Source organism: Scyliorhinus canicula, chromosome 1, assembly GCF_902713615.1.
Source record: "Scyliorhinus canicula chromosome 1, sScyCan1.1, whole genome shotgun sequence".
Taxonomy (NCBI): domain Eukaryota; kingdom Metazoa; phylum Chordata; class Chondrichthyes; order Carcharhiniformes; family Scyliorhinidae; genus Scyliorhinus; species Scyliorhinus canicula.
Genome location: NC_052146.1, coordinates 128,288,565 through 128,305,721, shown reverse-complemented (window position 1 = coordinate 128,305,721; position 17,157 = coordinate 128,288,565). Strand labels below are relative to the sequence as shown.

Genomic DNA, 17,157 nt, shown 5'->3' with positions numbered 1-17,157 from the left:
ATGAGGACTAAAACTGTACCCAATACTCCAGTTGTACCGGAAGTGTTGTTGGAGCTGCATTCATTCAGGCAATTAGCGATTATTCCATCACCCTCTGACTTGTGCTTTGTGGATAGGGGACAGACTTTGAGGAGTCAAGAAGTAAGTTACTCACCTCCTGATCTGCTGTTGTAGCAACAGTATTTATATTGCTAGTCCAGTTCAGTTCCTGGCCACTGGTAACTCGTAATATGTTGGTGGTGGGGGATTCAGCAATGGTAAGGCCATTGACTATCAAAGGGGGGGTGATGTGGAGATGCCGGTGTTGGACTGGAGTGAGCACAGTAAGAAGTCTTACAACATCAGGTTAAAGTCCAACATGTTTGTTTCAAACACTAGCTTTCGGAGCACAGCTCCTTCCTCAGGTGAAAGGGGGGATGGTTAGATTTTCTCTGATTGGAGATAGTCATTGGCTGTCATTTGTGTGGCGTGAATGTTACTTTCTACTCATCAGTCCAAGCCTGAATGTCATCCTCTTCCAGTTGCATAAGGGCATGGACTGCTTCAGTATCTGAGAAATGATGAATTGTGCAGTCATCAGTGAACATCCCCACTTCTGACCTTATGATGGAGAGATGACGTCACTGAAAATGGTTAGGCCTAGGACACTATCCTGAAGACTCCTTCAACAATGTCCTGGGACTGTGATGATTGAATTGCAACAACATCCATCTTCCTTTGTGCTACCTATGGCTTTAACCAGTTGAGAGTTTGCACCGATACCCGTTGAATTTATTTTGCTCGGGCCCTTGATGCTACACTCCATCTAATGCTGCCTAGATGTCAAGGGCAGTCACTCTTACCTCATCTCAAGTTAAGATCCTTTGTCCAAGTTTACACCAAGGTTCTAATGAAGTCAGGGGCCAAGTGACCCTACTGGAACCCACATTGAGCATCGGTGGGGAGGTTATTGCGGAGTAAATGCCACTTGGTAGCACTGTCGATGACACCTTCCATCAGTTTGTTGATGATCGAGAGTAGTCGGATAGGGTGGCAATTGGCCGAGTTTGATTTGTCCTGACTGAATCACAGAATATAATCTACAAAATGCCCAAAGAATACAGAGTGAAAAATGAAATTTGAGTAATTGTCATTTCCAAATCTATTGAATCTATCATTTGTTGACTGATTGTCATTGTCATGTACATTCCTGCCCCTTCACGAATGGTATCTCACCATTTTGTACCACAAAATAGTGAGTTGTTTGGCATTATAGTGCAAAGGCTTGCTTCAGCATTTAATTGGAATAAGTTCCAATGCATTGATTACAAACTCTGCGGTGGTAAAAGACAATCCCTGTCACCTCCACAATCTCTTAGACTCTGCACAGTCCATGTCGAACAGGCACAGGAATGTGGCGACAAGGGGATTTTCACAGTAACTTCATTGCAGTATTAATGCAACCCTACTTGTGACAATAAAGATTATTATTATTATTCTGGAAAGAGGAATCATATAACAAAGGAGGTGGGAGTTCAACCAATAATGTCTGTGCCAACTCTTGTAAAGAGCTGCCCAATTAGCTCCACTATCCTGCTCTTTCCCCAAGGCCCTGTATTTTATCCCCCAAGTTTTTATCCAATTCTCGTTTCAAAGTTGCCATTGAATCTGCTGTCAGCACCCTTTCAGGCAGTGCAATCCACGTCAGAACAATTTGCTGCAGAGAAGCGTTCACGGAAGAACATTGTACAGATTAAAACTGAATATATTACAGGGAACAGATACGTGATCCAAAAATATATCACCATGTTCCTGTAAAACCTTTACAATGACTGGATATTGTGCTTGTTAAGACAGGCGTAGAATAAATCTTGTCTCCATTTGAGAACGAGCGCCTGTACTGTACTTGTACAGCTGTCCTGTACTTGACCTATACTTCAGGAATGTTTTCTTTGCCTTTCACAGCTGTTTCTCAGTCAGTATGGTAGATTGCAGTCACACCCAGAACCTCACTGTAGTTTCTTCCAGAAGTTCACTGTCTTCGTCCATTTCCTGAATTTCTTCTGAGGCTTTTTGTCTGACCTATCAGAGACCAAAAAGACCAGATCAGTAAGGAGTAATTCATGATAAGCACATTGTAAGGAACTCTTAGGCTGAGCTCATTGTTTGGGAAGGAGTAGAAATGTGGCTGATTATACGTCTGGAAGGGTTTTCCACTTTCTCCATTATACTTGCTTTATATCATATAAAGGATGTTTTATTCCTATGAAACATATAGCACAATGTGCCAAAATGTAATTTGAGAACTTATTTTGCTGAGAGAAACTTACATTGGCATACCCAGCCATGTTTTATGTGAAGATTAATTTTCTTTAAGACTAGTGACACTCCTTTTTTGAGTTAGGGTGTTACCTGGCATGACTTACCAAACTAGCAATATTTGAATATTTCTGACACTGCACTTGGGGGATTGCCAGAGACTGAAAATAAAATATGGAGTGGAAGTTGCTTTTAGGATACCGCAGTAATGTGATATATAAAGGGAACAGTTAACCAATTTGCACATTTTTTTCCCAAACAGGCAAGAACCATTTAAAAATAATAAAATATTTATTTAAAACCAATAAATCGGAGTATCCTCAATCTAGATAATCACTCCAACGCCTGCTCTGACCACTGGGACCAAAACGACATAGAAAGCTTTCTTTTCGGACTATAGATTGAGTCTATGGGCTGGATTCTCTGCTGCATCGGGGGAAAATCCAGCATCCGGCAGGAAAAGTTTCAGCGCCCGTTCTGATGCTCCAGTCCCCCACTGGTGTCAGGATCAAGGATTGAGGCTTGTGTCCTGCACCAGAAGGAGGATGTAAATGGGTCATTTGAAAGCCACTCAAGCCTGCAGGAGGATGAGTGAAACAATGCAGACATCCGGGCGTGTGTGGAAGCTGTGGAATCACAGCCCAGGGAAAGCACTTTCCTTTGCCTGTGCCAGTGACAGCATTGCACTGGTGAGTTTTAAAGCAGTGATTTTTTTTCACCACTTATCTCTGGACTGCTCTCTGGCTTACAGACAACAGTTCTCTTGGGGGGATTCCAGACAGGAGCCTCTCTTTTATGGGGCTTTCAGACAAGTGTTTCTCTTATGGGGGACCCTGGTGAGGGTCTCTATATTAAGGGGGGGGGGGGCTCTTTAATTAGAGGATCTCTGGTGGGTGGGGGGCTGTGGGAGGGGTGTCGGGTCATCCAGGAAACCCTGGTGGGGTGGGGAGAAGAGGGCTCAATTGCATTCGGGGGGAGGGGAGCCCAGTCACCTAACCACGCAATTGAGCCTCCCGCGCAAAATGGTAGCGCAAATGCGGGATTCCCTACGGAATCCCTTATAATCCTCGCCATGGGTAAATTTGCATGGCAAAGGAATGAGACTCGCTTCTGGATTTGCACTCCCAAAGCCAGCGCCAATCTGGTGCTATTGAGCTCCGGTGGGAGCACATAGGGCGCAGTTCAACAGACAAATGTTAAAATCTGCTTTTGGACGGGTTTAGAACATAGAACATAGAACAGTACAGCACAGAACAGGCCCTTCGGCCCGCGATGTTGTGCCGAGCAATGATCACCCTACTCAAACCCACGTATCCACCCTATACCCGTAACCCAACAACCCCCCCTTAACCTTACTTTTAGGACACTACGGGCAATTTAGCATGGCCAATCCACCTAACCCGCACATCTTTGGACTGTGGGAGGAAACCGGAGCACCCGGAGGAAACCCACGCACACACGGGGAGGACGTGCAGACTCCGCACAGACAGTGACCCAGCCGGGAACCGCACCTGGGACCCTGGAGCTGTGAAGCATTTATGCTAACCACCATGCTACCGTGCTGCCCCGTGCTGCGGGGTATTTCTCACGGGTTGAGTGCAGAGAAACATCCCACTATAAACGGAATTTTTGCCGGTTTTGTTTGATCTCAGGAAGTTTCTCACCACCAAGGCCACACTTGAGAGATTTTCTGCTGGCGAGCAGATTGGGCGTCATTTTGATCAGCAGCTCTGATCTTTCTCATCCCACTGTTTCAGGCCCCACCCCCCCGCCGGGCTTTATCGACCCCATGTTCACCCCCACAATCATGTTGAGGCCCCTGGGAACACACCCCCCCCCTAAATCACCATCTAATTGGAAAATCCTCCCCCCCCCCCCCCCCCACTGGGCCTGAGCCCTGGTAGTGCCAGCCAGGCACCTGGGCAACTTGGTACTGCCAGCCTGGCACCCTCAGTGCCCCTGATATCCTGCTAGTGCCAGGTATAACAGTTCCCTGTACCTGACCACCTTGGGGTCTCCAATGACCTCCGAGACCCCTGAAGTGCAATTACGTTTGGCCCATGTTTGTGTGGACCAATATTAAATGGCGCCATGGCGAGATCTCACAGCTGCAGCCGTTGAGTCCTGGGCGCAGGGTGAATCTGGTGTCTGGATATTTAAATGAGTCATTAAGGTAATTTGAATGTGCTGATCCAGATCGCGCTGGGGCTCTCACGTGATTCACCTGTTGCACCCGGATCAGCGCCAGGCGTAACGGAGTCGCTGATAACGCCATCGCTAAATAACACCTATAGGGCTGGATTCTCCGATTTTGAGGCTATGTTTGGAGGAAGTGTCTGGTTTTACAACAAAGAAGTTGGCGCCGCCCCTGCACTGATGCTCCAACCGGTAAAGGACTAGCAGCCACGCCGTGTAAAATGCATGGCCTTCCCGATATAAACACCTGGAGAATTACCTGGACCATGGCCGCGCGTGCGCAAGGCGACGACATGCAGTGGTTGTGCCGTATAACATGGCGCCAGCCACGCATGGACCCAACCCATCAGACAGCACCTTCCTGGACACACCTTCGCCACACCCCACCAGTCCCCCAGCCCTCGCCAAAGCCCCCCATCCAGCAGCATGGCTCCTCCCCCCCTGAACTGTGGCGGTTCCGGACCCAGTCCGCAGCCTCTACGCCAGGTTCACGAAAACTGAGAGCACATGTGTCCCATGCTATCGGGAACTCGGCCCATCAGGGGTGGAGCATCAGGGGAGGGCCTTCAGGTAACGCCCTGAAGTGGTCCCAACAACGTGCGCCATCCTCCTCGATGATGCCATTTTGAAGGGCGGAGCATCCAAAAATAGGCACCCCCGATTTGGTCGTAAACAGGGGATTCTCCGCACGATCACCGATTACAATATCGGCGTCGGGCAACTGAAAATCTCCCCCATCATCTTCCAAATGGAGAATCCCGACCACCAATGTTTTGAATTGTAAATGAGTGTTATAAATGAATTCAATTCACACACTAACATGATTCATCTGAAGCTCCCCTTCCAAAGAAAGGGACATTTTAAATTGTTCAGAAAGTTTTTACAACTGTTTTAATTTTCATACTTAAAATTCCTCAGGAGAAATATTTTTTTGCTTGAAATGTGGAATTATATAAGTGTCAAATTGATGATTGTGGACTCTGATGGACACTAAGAAGAGGTAGAGTTTTCATTGGGATAGCAATACCTCCAATGATGCAGAGCTTCCTTGGTACCTCATTGGAATCACAGTCAAGACTCTCTGTTCAGATGCTGGGGTGGCACCTGAATTACTACCTGTAGTTGATATGGTAGCACAGCAAGACTAGATTAGGTAGCAAGGTGAAGGGAATGGCCATGAATATGCATTGGGGAGTTTACATGAAGTAAAGAGTTTTAGGGAGAATAAGAGGGAAGTGGACTTTGAGAAGAGAGAACATGATCATTTGAGATGGAGGTTGAAATTGCAGAGGATGAAAAGTTGCTCAGTGCAGTGCAGTAGGAGGAAAGAAGTAAGAACATTGGAGCGGCTGTAGGCCATTCAGACCATCGAGCCTGCTGTGCCATTCAAAGCGATCATGGCTGATCATCCACTTCAATGAAGATATGTTGGTGAAAAAATGTTTTATCTTACTTGGGAGATGATTTTGAAACAGAGATAAGAGGGGTGGAATAAGGCGAGATGCTCAAAGAAGGAAGACGTACAGGAGAATAGACCAAGGTGTGATCTGCTAATAAGTGTCACATGGCCAGTGCGATTGTCCTGATGGGGCAAGTAGTGGAAGATGTAACCAGGTGGGTAGACTTCAGTTAGAGAGAAAGTGTCATCAACCGTCTGCCAGGTTAATGTTAAGGCAATGATAACAATGCAATCATCTATAGAAGTTCTAGATAACAAGGGTCGTTCACAAGTAAAGAAGCATTCTGGAAAAAGGTGATTTGAAGTATGGTGAAAGCTGATTGCTGGCAGGATCCACAGGATCAGTAGTGGAATAGGAAGGTTGGACAGGAAGATTAGCAAGGTTAGTCCCCAGCAGGTGTACTGGATGGAACGGTCAATGAAAGATTGGAGTAGGGCAAATTGAGGCTGCTGTTCATAATGAGCCAGCATCGAATACCACAATGAAGTGGAGGATGGGCGGCACAGTGTCACAGTGGTCAGCATTGCTGCCTATGGCACTGAGGACCCGGGTTCGAATCCTGGCCCTGGGTCACTGTCCGTGAGGAGTTTGCACATTCTCCCCGTGTCTGCGTGGGTTTCACCCCCACAACCCAAAGATGTGCAGGATAGGTGGATTGGCTACGCTAAATTGCCCCTTAATTGGAAAAAATAATTGGGTACTCTAAATTTATAATAAAAAAAATAAAAATAAAAAATGAAGTGGAGGATGCCAGGAGAGGTACGGAGGCTTTTCTAATGAGTCAAGCCTGAGATGGCAGCAGGAAGCACGCGGAATACTGAAGAGATAGATTAGGGAATTGGAAAGCCAGAGTATCCGAGTGGAGAAGTAAAAAGAGGCATGACAATACAAGAGAGACTTGGAAAAGTAAAGAGAAAGGAAGTTAAAAGAGCAAAAATGGAAATACATTCAGAAAAATAGATACTACAAAAAGATAAACTGGTTGGGGTGTTTCTATCCCTATAGGATATATAGTTGCAGATATATATTTTAGATTCTTATTCAGGGCTTTGTTTGTGACTGTTTAACACATTAATTTTCTGGTCGCATTTAATTGAAAATTTCTTTTCTCAACATTAGCTATCTTTAGAACTATTTTATGAAGTATATTATAGAGAAGCTATTTTATCTGTTGACTATGCTTTTATTTATTAAGGGGCAATTTAGTGTGGCCCATCCACCTACCCTGCATATCTTTGGGTTGTGGGGGCAAGACCGACGCAGACATGAAAAAATGTGCAAACTCCACACTGGATCAAACGCGGTCCTCGGTGCCATGAGACAGCAGTGCTAACCACTGCGCTACCATGCCGTCCACAGTTGGCTATGTTGATAGAACTCCAAGTGGCGCGTGTTCGTAAAAAGGTCACACACAAAGCAAATTACCCGTCTGAGGATGGAAGATTGTGGTGTCTTGTTTATTTTGAACAATTAACTTTACACAAAACAATTTTATATTAATTAGCCCCCAGATGGCGGTGATCTAACCCAATTGAAACATTAGTCCTGCAACAAATTTTTAAAACTCCATACTACATTAAGAAGTGCTAACACTCGAACAACCTCAGAACAGTCAACATTAGCAAAGGAGTAGGATTTTTGATTCACAACAACTGAAATAGTTAACAGTGTACATCTGTTTTTCAAATGAAAGGAGGCTCTCCCCAAATGAGTGAGGCAGGAAGGTCAGACCATTTGATTCTCCTACCTGTTTCCTGTCAAATTTGAGTCGCTCCTTCTTGCCTCCCAGTAAGTTCATTGAGGCAAAAAAACATCTGATAGACAGGAAAGCCCCTACACCAGCAAGTATCAGACATGGAATCCACATCGCGAGTGTGGTATCCTGGGAGACAAAATATTAAATTAAATGTTCTCCTCTGTGGAAGCAAGGTTAATACCTTAGCTGAATCCCAGCTGCAAAATAAGACGTTGAGAGGCTGCAGTTGCATGAATTAAAATTGACTGTGTAAATTGCATTAGGCTTAATTTTACTCTCTACCTATTCCTTTCTTTCCTCTTGGGGCCATGCCAACATGCATCCCCCTCCATGTTCAACAGAAGGAAACACTGAAACATTAAGTGAGCTAGATGATAATTTTAGCCCTCCCTCCACCCTGCCCTCACAGGACAGGATGACCATTTTTATTGCTGAGCTCAGTTCAAGACTATGCTGTCACACAAATGTACGTATCAATCCATATAAGGGGATATTGGAATGTATGTTCAAAAGCTTAAAATGAACAAACTAACAAACTGGGGCAGCACAGTAGCATAGTGTTTAGCACAATTGCTTCACAGCTCCAGGGTCCCAGGTACGATTCCCGGCTTGGGTCACTGTCTGTGCGGAGTTTGCACGTTCTCCCCGTGTGTGCGTGGGTTTCCTCCGGGTGCTCCGGTTTCCTCCCACAGTCCAAAGATGTGCAGGTTAGGTGGATTGGCTATGCTAAATTGCCCTTAGTGTCCAAAATTGCCCTTAGTGTTGGGTGGGGTTACTGGGTTATGGTGATAGGGTGGAGGTGTGGGCTTGGGTAGGGTGCTCTTTCCAAGAGCCAGTGTAGACTCGATGGGCCGAATGGCCTCCTTCTGCACTGTAAATTCTACAAAGCACAGAGGTAGATTTTTGGAACATCTTAAAGAAGGTGAGGGTGCAAATGCCAGAGCTTAGAGCACACACTGCTGATGGTCCATTCACAATTTGTAAATGAGTGTAAAATTAAGGTCCAGGGCTGAAAGGGTTAACATGTGGGAAAGGAGGAACAATACCATCCACATGATGATGGAACAGAGTCACATGAATGAGCCCAACAGGAGACCGTTTATGGCTTAGACAAAATAATCCTTTTACCATGCACACCTGTAAATAGCTATGGGGCCAGAATTATCTTCAGTAAGGCAGTTGAAAATTGCCAAAAGCGCTCCATAGAAGATGTGGAGACTGAGAGACAGTGAAAAAAGTCAACTGTTCAGCTGACTAATGGCTACACCATTTCACGCGGTGGTCCATGTAAAATCCCAATCGAGCTGCAGAGTCAAAGAATCTGCCGTCCAGGGAGGAAGGGTGAGCAAATCTCGTGAAAGGCTTAAAAGCTTGAAATTAACAATGCAGAAAGTAGACAGCACTGGATGAATTCCATTTTAATGAGTGCGGGTTTTGATACACCACACAGCTCAGGTCGGAGGTCATTGTTACGTGTGGCCACAGCATGGCATTAATTGAAGTTAAAAAAAAACACTGGCTGTTCAAAATGATTCCTTAAAGGGTGGAAAGGGGTGAACTGGGCTTACTCATTACATCCAGTCATTACTTTCAAAGTTCTGTAAAGTTTCAGAACAAAATCCAGAGGATCAGTGACCACAACGGGTATCAGTAGAAGTCTAATTGGTGCAGAAAAACTCCATCAGAAGTTTAAAAAATCGAGGCAAACCCGTTAGGAGCTTAAAAACAGCTATGGATTCCATATTCACCTTCCTAGACTGATTTGAGCACATGGAAGGATCAGATCAGAGATCCAAGGTACACCTTCTGGAATATGGATATTAATGCCAAATGGACACAACACTAATCTCAAATTGGAGACAGGAGCAAGTGTGATAGCCTTTTCAAATAAAGAACCGTGACTAATTAAACAATGCCTTCATTCCCCCTACAACTCCATTATATGGCCCAGGAGGAATCAAGGTGCAGATCACAGATATGTTAATTGTTAGCACCCTCCAATATAAGAACAGATACAGGAAACATTATACAGAAAATACTGGACAATCTCACTATGTCTGACAGCATCAGTGGAGAGAAAAGGGAGCTAACCTTTCGAGTCTGGATGATTCTTTGTCAAAATTATCCGGACTCAAAACATTAGCTCCCTTTTCTCCACAGATGCTGTCAGACCTGCTGAGATTGTCCAGTATTTTCTGTTTTTGTTCCAGGTTCCAGCATCCGCAGTAATTTGCTTTCATCAGGAAACATTCTAAGAGCTTCACAACCAGGAATTCTCTCTGCTGAGTCGAAAAGCCTGTTTTGACCTCAACCTCATTCGAAAGATAGACGAGATCGACCAGCAAGAATCTGGGTCTGACTTCAAACAGGCTTTTTTAAAAGTATTCGCTGGGTTGGAACAACTGAATACAGCATAATGCTGAGGAAAGATGCCAAACCTGTGTGTCTTTTCACACTGAGGAGATACCACATGCACTAATGAAACAGGTCCAACTGTAACTTGATGGGATGATCAAGATGGCAGCCATCTCTCCGTCACTTAGCCGACAGAATAGTTCCTGATCCTAATACAAATGGCTCACTTTGCATCAATGTCGATCTGATTCAACTCAACAAGCCTGCGGCATGGGAAATCCATCCAATGTTCTTCGTAGATGACAACTTGACCAAGCTCTCCAAGAATACAATGTTCTCAAAACTCTATGCCAACAGCTTTTGGCAGGTACCATTCGATTAAAAATCTAAATCATCGACCTTTATTATCCCATTTGGTAGATTTTGCTTTCATCGTTTGCCATTTGGCATTACCTCATCACCTGAAAATTTTCAATGAACAATGTCTACTCTCTTGCAGTGTCTGAAGGGTGTAACCTGCCATATGGATTGAGTTATTGTCCGTGCAGCAGCTGTTGGAGGACATAGTCTGAGTCTTAAAACTGTCTTGAACCACTTGCTGAAAGCGGGACTGACATTTAACAATACCAATGAATTCTCCAGAAAATCCATTTGATTTCTAGGCCACATTGAGAGTAGCAAAGGCATACATGGCGGACCCACAAAAAAGGAGGGCCTTCAATAAATTCACAACCTGCCATGCATTCCAGATCTTCAATAATTCCTTGGTAAGGTAAATCAATTGGCAAAAGACCTGCGGAACCTGGCGTAAATCACAGAGCCCTCAGACACTTATTGAAGGAGGCCAAAGCATAGTTTTTGAATACATGTCTTTATCAGCCACAATTGCAGCAGATGCCGCATCTACAGAGCCAGGGGGAATCCTGCTTCAAGAGCAATAGAATGGGTGCTGTCGACCAGTCTATTACATGTATTGGACAGGATCTGCCACGGAAATGGCACAGGTTGCAATTATAGTGGAGGCTCTCGCAGTCATGTGGGCTTGTCAGAAATTCTCCAAATGTACCAATGAATTAAAAGCAGTAATTGAGACTGATCACAAACTATTCGTCTCATTACTGGATGAAAAGGAACGAACCAGAATGTCCTCGCAAATCCAGAGATTCTAATTACAACTGAAGCGCTTGCTTACGAGACAGTGCATGCTACAAATGACAGCAAACACACTGTTCAGGGGCAAGTAGACCATCCCTCAACACAATCTATTAATCTGGTCAACGAGGTAGAGTCCTATTCCCCGATTGTGACAACACAATTGTCAACGAGCTCCAAATAACTATTACAAATTTGCCAAGAGCAGATGCAGGAAGAGGACTGCATCCATTTCTATCAATGCTTCAGGCAAGGTTGGTCACAGCAGCATCTCGATGGAACGGTCATAAAAATGTATTTCAAACAATGGATCAGAACCATAATTGATGATATGTGGGTGTAGGTGTATGACGAACGGTTGGTGATTCCTGGCTTGCTCTGGCCATAGATTTGCACTTTGGGCATCACAAAGTGCAAAGCATGAGCCCAGCCTGCAGTGTGGCCATCAGTAATGTCAACAGTGATCGTCGAGATGATCTCTCAGGGCCAGGTATGCGCATTGCACAAACTTATCCAAAGGGAGCCCTATATCCCCATTCAGTTTCCTGCCAGACTCTGGGAACATCTGCAAATGGATCTATTTATGTACAATGGCAAATCCTTCCTTATCGCTGTCGACTATTTCATCAGCTGGATCGAGACAAAGTATTTACACATGATGCTGGCAGTCCTGGAGGCTCCACATTATCTGCACTAGTCTCAACACCCTCAGAAATGGTCCTCAGTGATTGGGCCACACTCTGGAGTGCCTCAGCAATGTTCACCTGCGTCTGGGACATGTCCCTCATCAACTGGGAAATTATTTTTTTAATTTAGAATACACAATTACTTTTTTTTACAATTAAGGGGCAATTCAGCGTGGCCAATCCACCTAACTTGCACATCTTTGTTTTGTGAGGGTGAAACCCACGCAGACATGGGGAGAATGTGCAAACTCCACACGGACAGTGACCCAGGGCCGGGATTCGAAACCGGATCCTCAGTGCCGCAAACCCAGTGCTATCCACTGCGCCACATGCCGCCTTATCAACTGGGACATGATGGGTAGGCCTTCAGCGATGGTAGTCACAGACTAAGCCATGCCTTGGACACCACCACTTAAGGTGTGGACATTGTGCTCCAGGTTTTCCACTGCGGTCGCCACCCTAGCAGTGTTGCCCTGGGTGCCACACATTGCCGGCACCATCTCCTGCACCTGAAGTCTTTGGGACTCCTCCAAGCAGCTATGCAGTCGCTGGAATGTCTCTGACACCCCCTCCTGAATGTCACTACTTTGTCCCATCGTCTGCATCAGCTCAGGGAGAACGTTGGGTTATGCATTTTGGTAGGTCTAACATAGAGGGGAAATATACAGTAAATGGTAAAACTCTTTGGAATATAGAAAGTCCCTCCAACAGCCTCCCACCTGATTAAAAGCACCCCCCCCAATGAAATGTGCCTGGGTAAGGGGGAAAGGGGGGGGGGGGCAATTAATTCTGTTCTATTTGTCAGCACCGGATGACCAGTGTTTTTCAAATTTTCTTTTCTGGGACCCACTTTTACCAACCGGCTGACCTTCAGGACCCATTCTGGCCGCGTTTGTGAGACAAGTCGGCTGACATTAGCGACCCACGCCGGCCGATCTTCGCGATACACCATTATTATTCACCTTTAATGCGGTAGGTGACCCTGCTTCGTTCTCACGATCTCTCTTGCTTCGTCATTCAATGTTGCATTTCTGCTCAGGACTTCAGCTGATGATTTAAGTTCTTGCTGCAGGCTTTGGATAAAAATCAAGAGGTTTGTCCTCGAACTCGCCATGCTTAGTTTTCAAATGCCTTTGACGATTTTAGGGTTTTAAACTTTCATTTGTCAGTACTTCCCTGCATGTAACGCACATGGGCCATGCATCCTGATTTGCATTGGCACAATTAAAGCCAGACCACAAGAAATTGTCTTTATACTGCTTTGTTCCCAATTTCAGTTTCTACTTAATTGTTTGTTCACCAGAGGCCCTGGAGCTCGGGATACTGTTCACACCAACACTGCCTTGTCCTACTGTGGACTCCCCTGTGAAGTTCTTTCCAGCAGATTTAGTTGTGAGATCCTGTTCTGTTTGCATCTCTGGCCTTCTCTTCCTTATTACAAAATGACCCATCTTCAGATCTTCACACAGTCCTGCTGTTTGCTTGCTGGCAGCTACAAAATGAAGGAACCTCACCTCTAAGATTTGGCACCCAAAGCATTGACGTGCCGGATGCATGACCCTCTCTTTGCCGCTGCCTCTGGCGGAAAGACTCATCGTTCATATTTAAAGGCCGGTCGTGGCCGGCATTCTTGTTTTTACTTTGAAGCTTTATTTCTAATACCTAGGGTGCGATTTCTGCTCCCCATGCCGGGTGGAAGAATCACGGGAGGGCCAGGCGACTCACGGCACGCGTCCTGGCAGCCCCCGCGATTCTCCCACCCCCCGCTCGGATGAATCGACGCTTGCTGTTTTTCACGGCGACCGGCAATTCTCCGGCCCGGATGGGCCGAGCGGCCTGACGTTCCCGACCGGTTCACGACGGCGGCAACCACACCTGGTCGCTGCCGTCGTGAACATGGAGCCAAAGTTTCGTTTGTGGCTTGTGGGGGGGCGGAGAGGGGAGTGAGCACCACGGCCATGCTCGGGAGGGGACTGGCCCGCGATCGGTGCCCACCGATCGTCGGGCCGGCGTCTCCAAGAGACGCGCTCTTTCCCCTCCGCCGCCCCGCAAGATCAAGCCGCCACGCGGAGGGGAAGACAGCAACCGCGCATGCGCGGGTTGGAGCCGGCCAACCTGCGCATGCGCGGCTGACGTCACTTAGGCGCCGCCGTCGCGTCATTCTCGGCGTGCCGCCTTGACGCAGGCGTCAAGGCACGGCGGCCGAGAGTTACCGAGCGCCGCTCCTAGCCCGCTTGGGGGTGGGGGTGAATTGGGTGCGAGGAGCGGCCTCCGAGGCCGTCGTGAAACTCGGTCGAGTTCACGACGGCCTTCCTGATGCCGCGCGGGAGCGGAGAATTCCACCCCTAGTTTTTCCAATTCTATGACCTTTTACTGTAAAAAATTAAAACAACTTCAGTTGAACATGTGCATGCTTATATTTACACACAAATTTTGTTTTAAATATATTCCCATTTCTTTAGAAATGTAACCAATTATAGAAAAAAGTACAATCTTGTTTTTACTTTACAAACTACGACTTTGTCACAATATTTCTTACTGGTTCCACTGCATTGCACTATCCAAATATCCAAGTCGCCCCCTGTTCCATTCTCACTAAAAGAAACCGTCCTGGTTTCCAGATACAAAATGCTGACTGTGCGTTTCTTCCAGTGTTCACATGTGTCAGCACTATTGACTGACCTTGTTTAATCAGTATTCAAACAAACCTGACCTGGCTTCATCTCACTGTATCCACCCCAGTCACAGACGACTTCCCGACCAATACTTACCGTTGTGGGAGTGCAAGCGGACGTTGTGCCGGCCGTTGAACGGATTGACCAAGTAGCTGCAGGTTGCATACTACTGATCGGTGGCGGGGAACGAGCCGAGCAGTGCGCAAAAGACGAGCACCAGAGCGGAGCTCCAAGCTGGGACCACCACTATTAGTTTCGCGTCCACGTGGACGCACATCAGCCCCCTCCCCTTCCCCCCACGCCGCTCTGTGCGTGGTGACCAGCACACAGCCGCTCACCCCCTCAAACGCCGCAACCCATCGGGGACTGCCCGCGGCCGGCATTCTTAAAAGCAGGTCGCGACAATTGGGAACGTCTTCCTGCGATCGGGAATGCCACAACCAATCGCTCCACGACCCTCCCGACACCCACCCGCGGGTCGCGACCCTGAGTTTGAAAAGCCCTGCCGGATAACTGGGTCAGCTTAAAGCTAGAAACAGGATGGGGCGTAAAGCAAGGTATTTTGAAGTCAAAAACTCGATTTTACTCAGCAGGCTGTATTATAACATGGTTCTGCAGCCATTTTTTTTAAGGGCCTATTTTGAAAAAGTCTCTACAAACTAGAAACAAAAACAACTTCACCCAATAGCAGCCTGGTGATTTCTCCAGTAAACTGCTGAGTGGAGGATAATTGCATAATGTAAACTGAATGTGTAAAATCAATTCTGTTCGCAGTTTCCAGATCAAAGTTTCCTTTAAAATTTAGTTGCTGCACACAGCCAATTTTTCCCCTATGTGGTCCCATTAAAATGTTTTGCATGGCCATGCACGCACAATATTTATAATGAACAAGTGCTACAATGGTAACTTCTAGGCTGCTGTGTACCCACGTACTTTAGCAGGAACACAGCTCTAAAAGTAATTGATGGGGGAATTTCCTATCATCTCCATTCTGGCCAATGGGTGGTGCCGTTATATACAACCCCACAGCACACGGTGTTCGAGTCCTTTGGAAATTTTACTACGTTAAACCAATACAATATAAATGGAAGTTGCTGCTGTGTATGAAACGACCTACTGAAATCTGACATTCACGTTCACAGCTAAAAGATTGTCGAGTTTTTATCAGCTTTAGGAAAACCACTTTTGCTGACAGTTATGCATTGTCAGCCTTGATAAAATGGAGGCAGATGGAAGGAAGATGGAAATAAGGAACAACTACATGGCAGAAAGGAAAAACAAAGACAAAAAAAAGTAATTGATGTCAGCACTGAAAAATAAAAGGTTGCCGTATTATTCGGTTTGATCACGGTATTCAGACATCTTTAGCTGAAATAAATTACCCACATGGTTATCAATAATTGATTCTCAGTGGAGTAGGCAGGAGATGAAGATCAAACAGCATAGAGGCACAAACATGATGTGTGAGACAGGGAGAGAATTGAGCTAGTCAGGATACACAGCAGAACAGCACTTCACAATGAGCAGTGAGAAAGATTCATTACACAGTGGCTTAAAGAGAAGATACCAGCAGTCTTAGAGAAGCATTCTCCAATTAAAACTGTGCTACTTGTTCCCATTCAGCTCTGACAAATGTGTCACAGTCTCTCCCTTTGTGTTTTTTTGTTTCCTTGCCAATTATTTTCTTCAATGCCTCTGCAATTCAGATTGTGTCTGCCAGTAGTCTGGCTCATTTGTCACCAGGTTAATTGATGCACCATCAATTGGACTCGAGTCTCAGTGAAGTTCCAAACAACAAGCTTTAATACGCTGGACGTGAGCCCGGCAGTGTTCGTGCAGAGAAAGGCCGACTGCCAGCCAACTCGAGCTCTTGTACCCCGCCTTGTAGGCGGAGCTACCAACCTCTCAGCCAATCGGCGGCGGGTCACATGACCAGCCACAACCAATTGGCAGAAAGGCACATGACTTGCCTGGGCCAATGGGCAGCGAGGCTGCTGTACCAATGGCATGATCTCTTTAGCCATACTGCCACATTTACCCCTTGTGGAGAAAGAAGCGGGGGGGTGGGAAGGAGTGGCGGGAGAGATTGGGGGGGGGGGGGGGGTATGTTCCATAAAACTGGTAGTATGACTAGAGACCTTCTCGGGTAGTACCGAGGTAACTATGGCTGCCCACTGGCCCGTGACGAACGTGCAAGAAAATCATGCTATATACAGTGTACAAGAGAAAAAAAAACAACAATAACCATAGTAATAACAATAAAAAAACATCGGCAAGGAACATGTGCAGAACATGAAAGTCCATAAGGTCCATCAAATTGACTCGATCAGCCGGATGGGTGCTTTCGGTGTCCTGCTGGACCTGCGCAGCGGCCCCGGTGATGTTGGAGCGGTGATCGTCCGCGACTCCGGGAGCTGTGGTCGTAGTCCTGTGTCCATACCCCTGGTCGGAGTTGGTGGTAGCCGGGCCGGGGGAAGGGGTTCTGTGCGCTGGGTTGCGGGGGCGCTGAGGGCGGTCGGAACAGGGGGGAGGGTGTTGGTGTTGGGGGGTGTGGCCGCACTCCGGAGGGTGCCAGGTCC

At 46.5% G+C, this 17,157-nt stretch overlaps 1 protein-coding gene across 1 annotated transcript in view; it reads right to left on the bottom strand.

The window, feature by feature from the left end:
• Positions 1-1,112: 1,112 nt before the first annotated feature.
• Positions 1,113-17,157, bottom strand: part of LOC119967352 (keratinocyte-associated protein 3-like) — a 67,430-nt gene continuing 51,385 nt past the window's right edge. Inside the window, exons 5-6 of the mRNA XM_038799767.1 lie at positions 7,702-7,836; positions 1,113-2,061 (exon numbers count right to left, since the gene is read on the bottom strand). Of these exons, the coding sequence (XP_038655695.1) occupies positions 1,975-2,061; positions 7,702-7,836 (222 nt within the window). The 3' untranslated portion in view covers positions 1,113-1,974. The remainder of the gene's footprint in view (positions 2,062-7,701; positions 7,837-17,157) is intronic.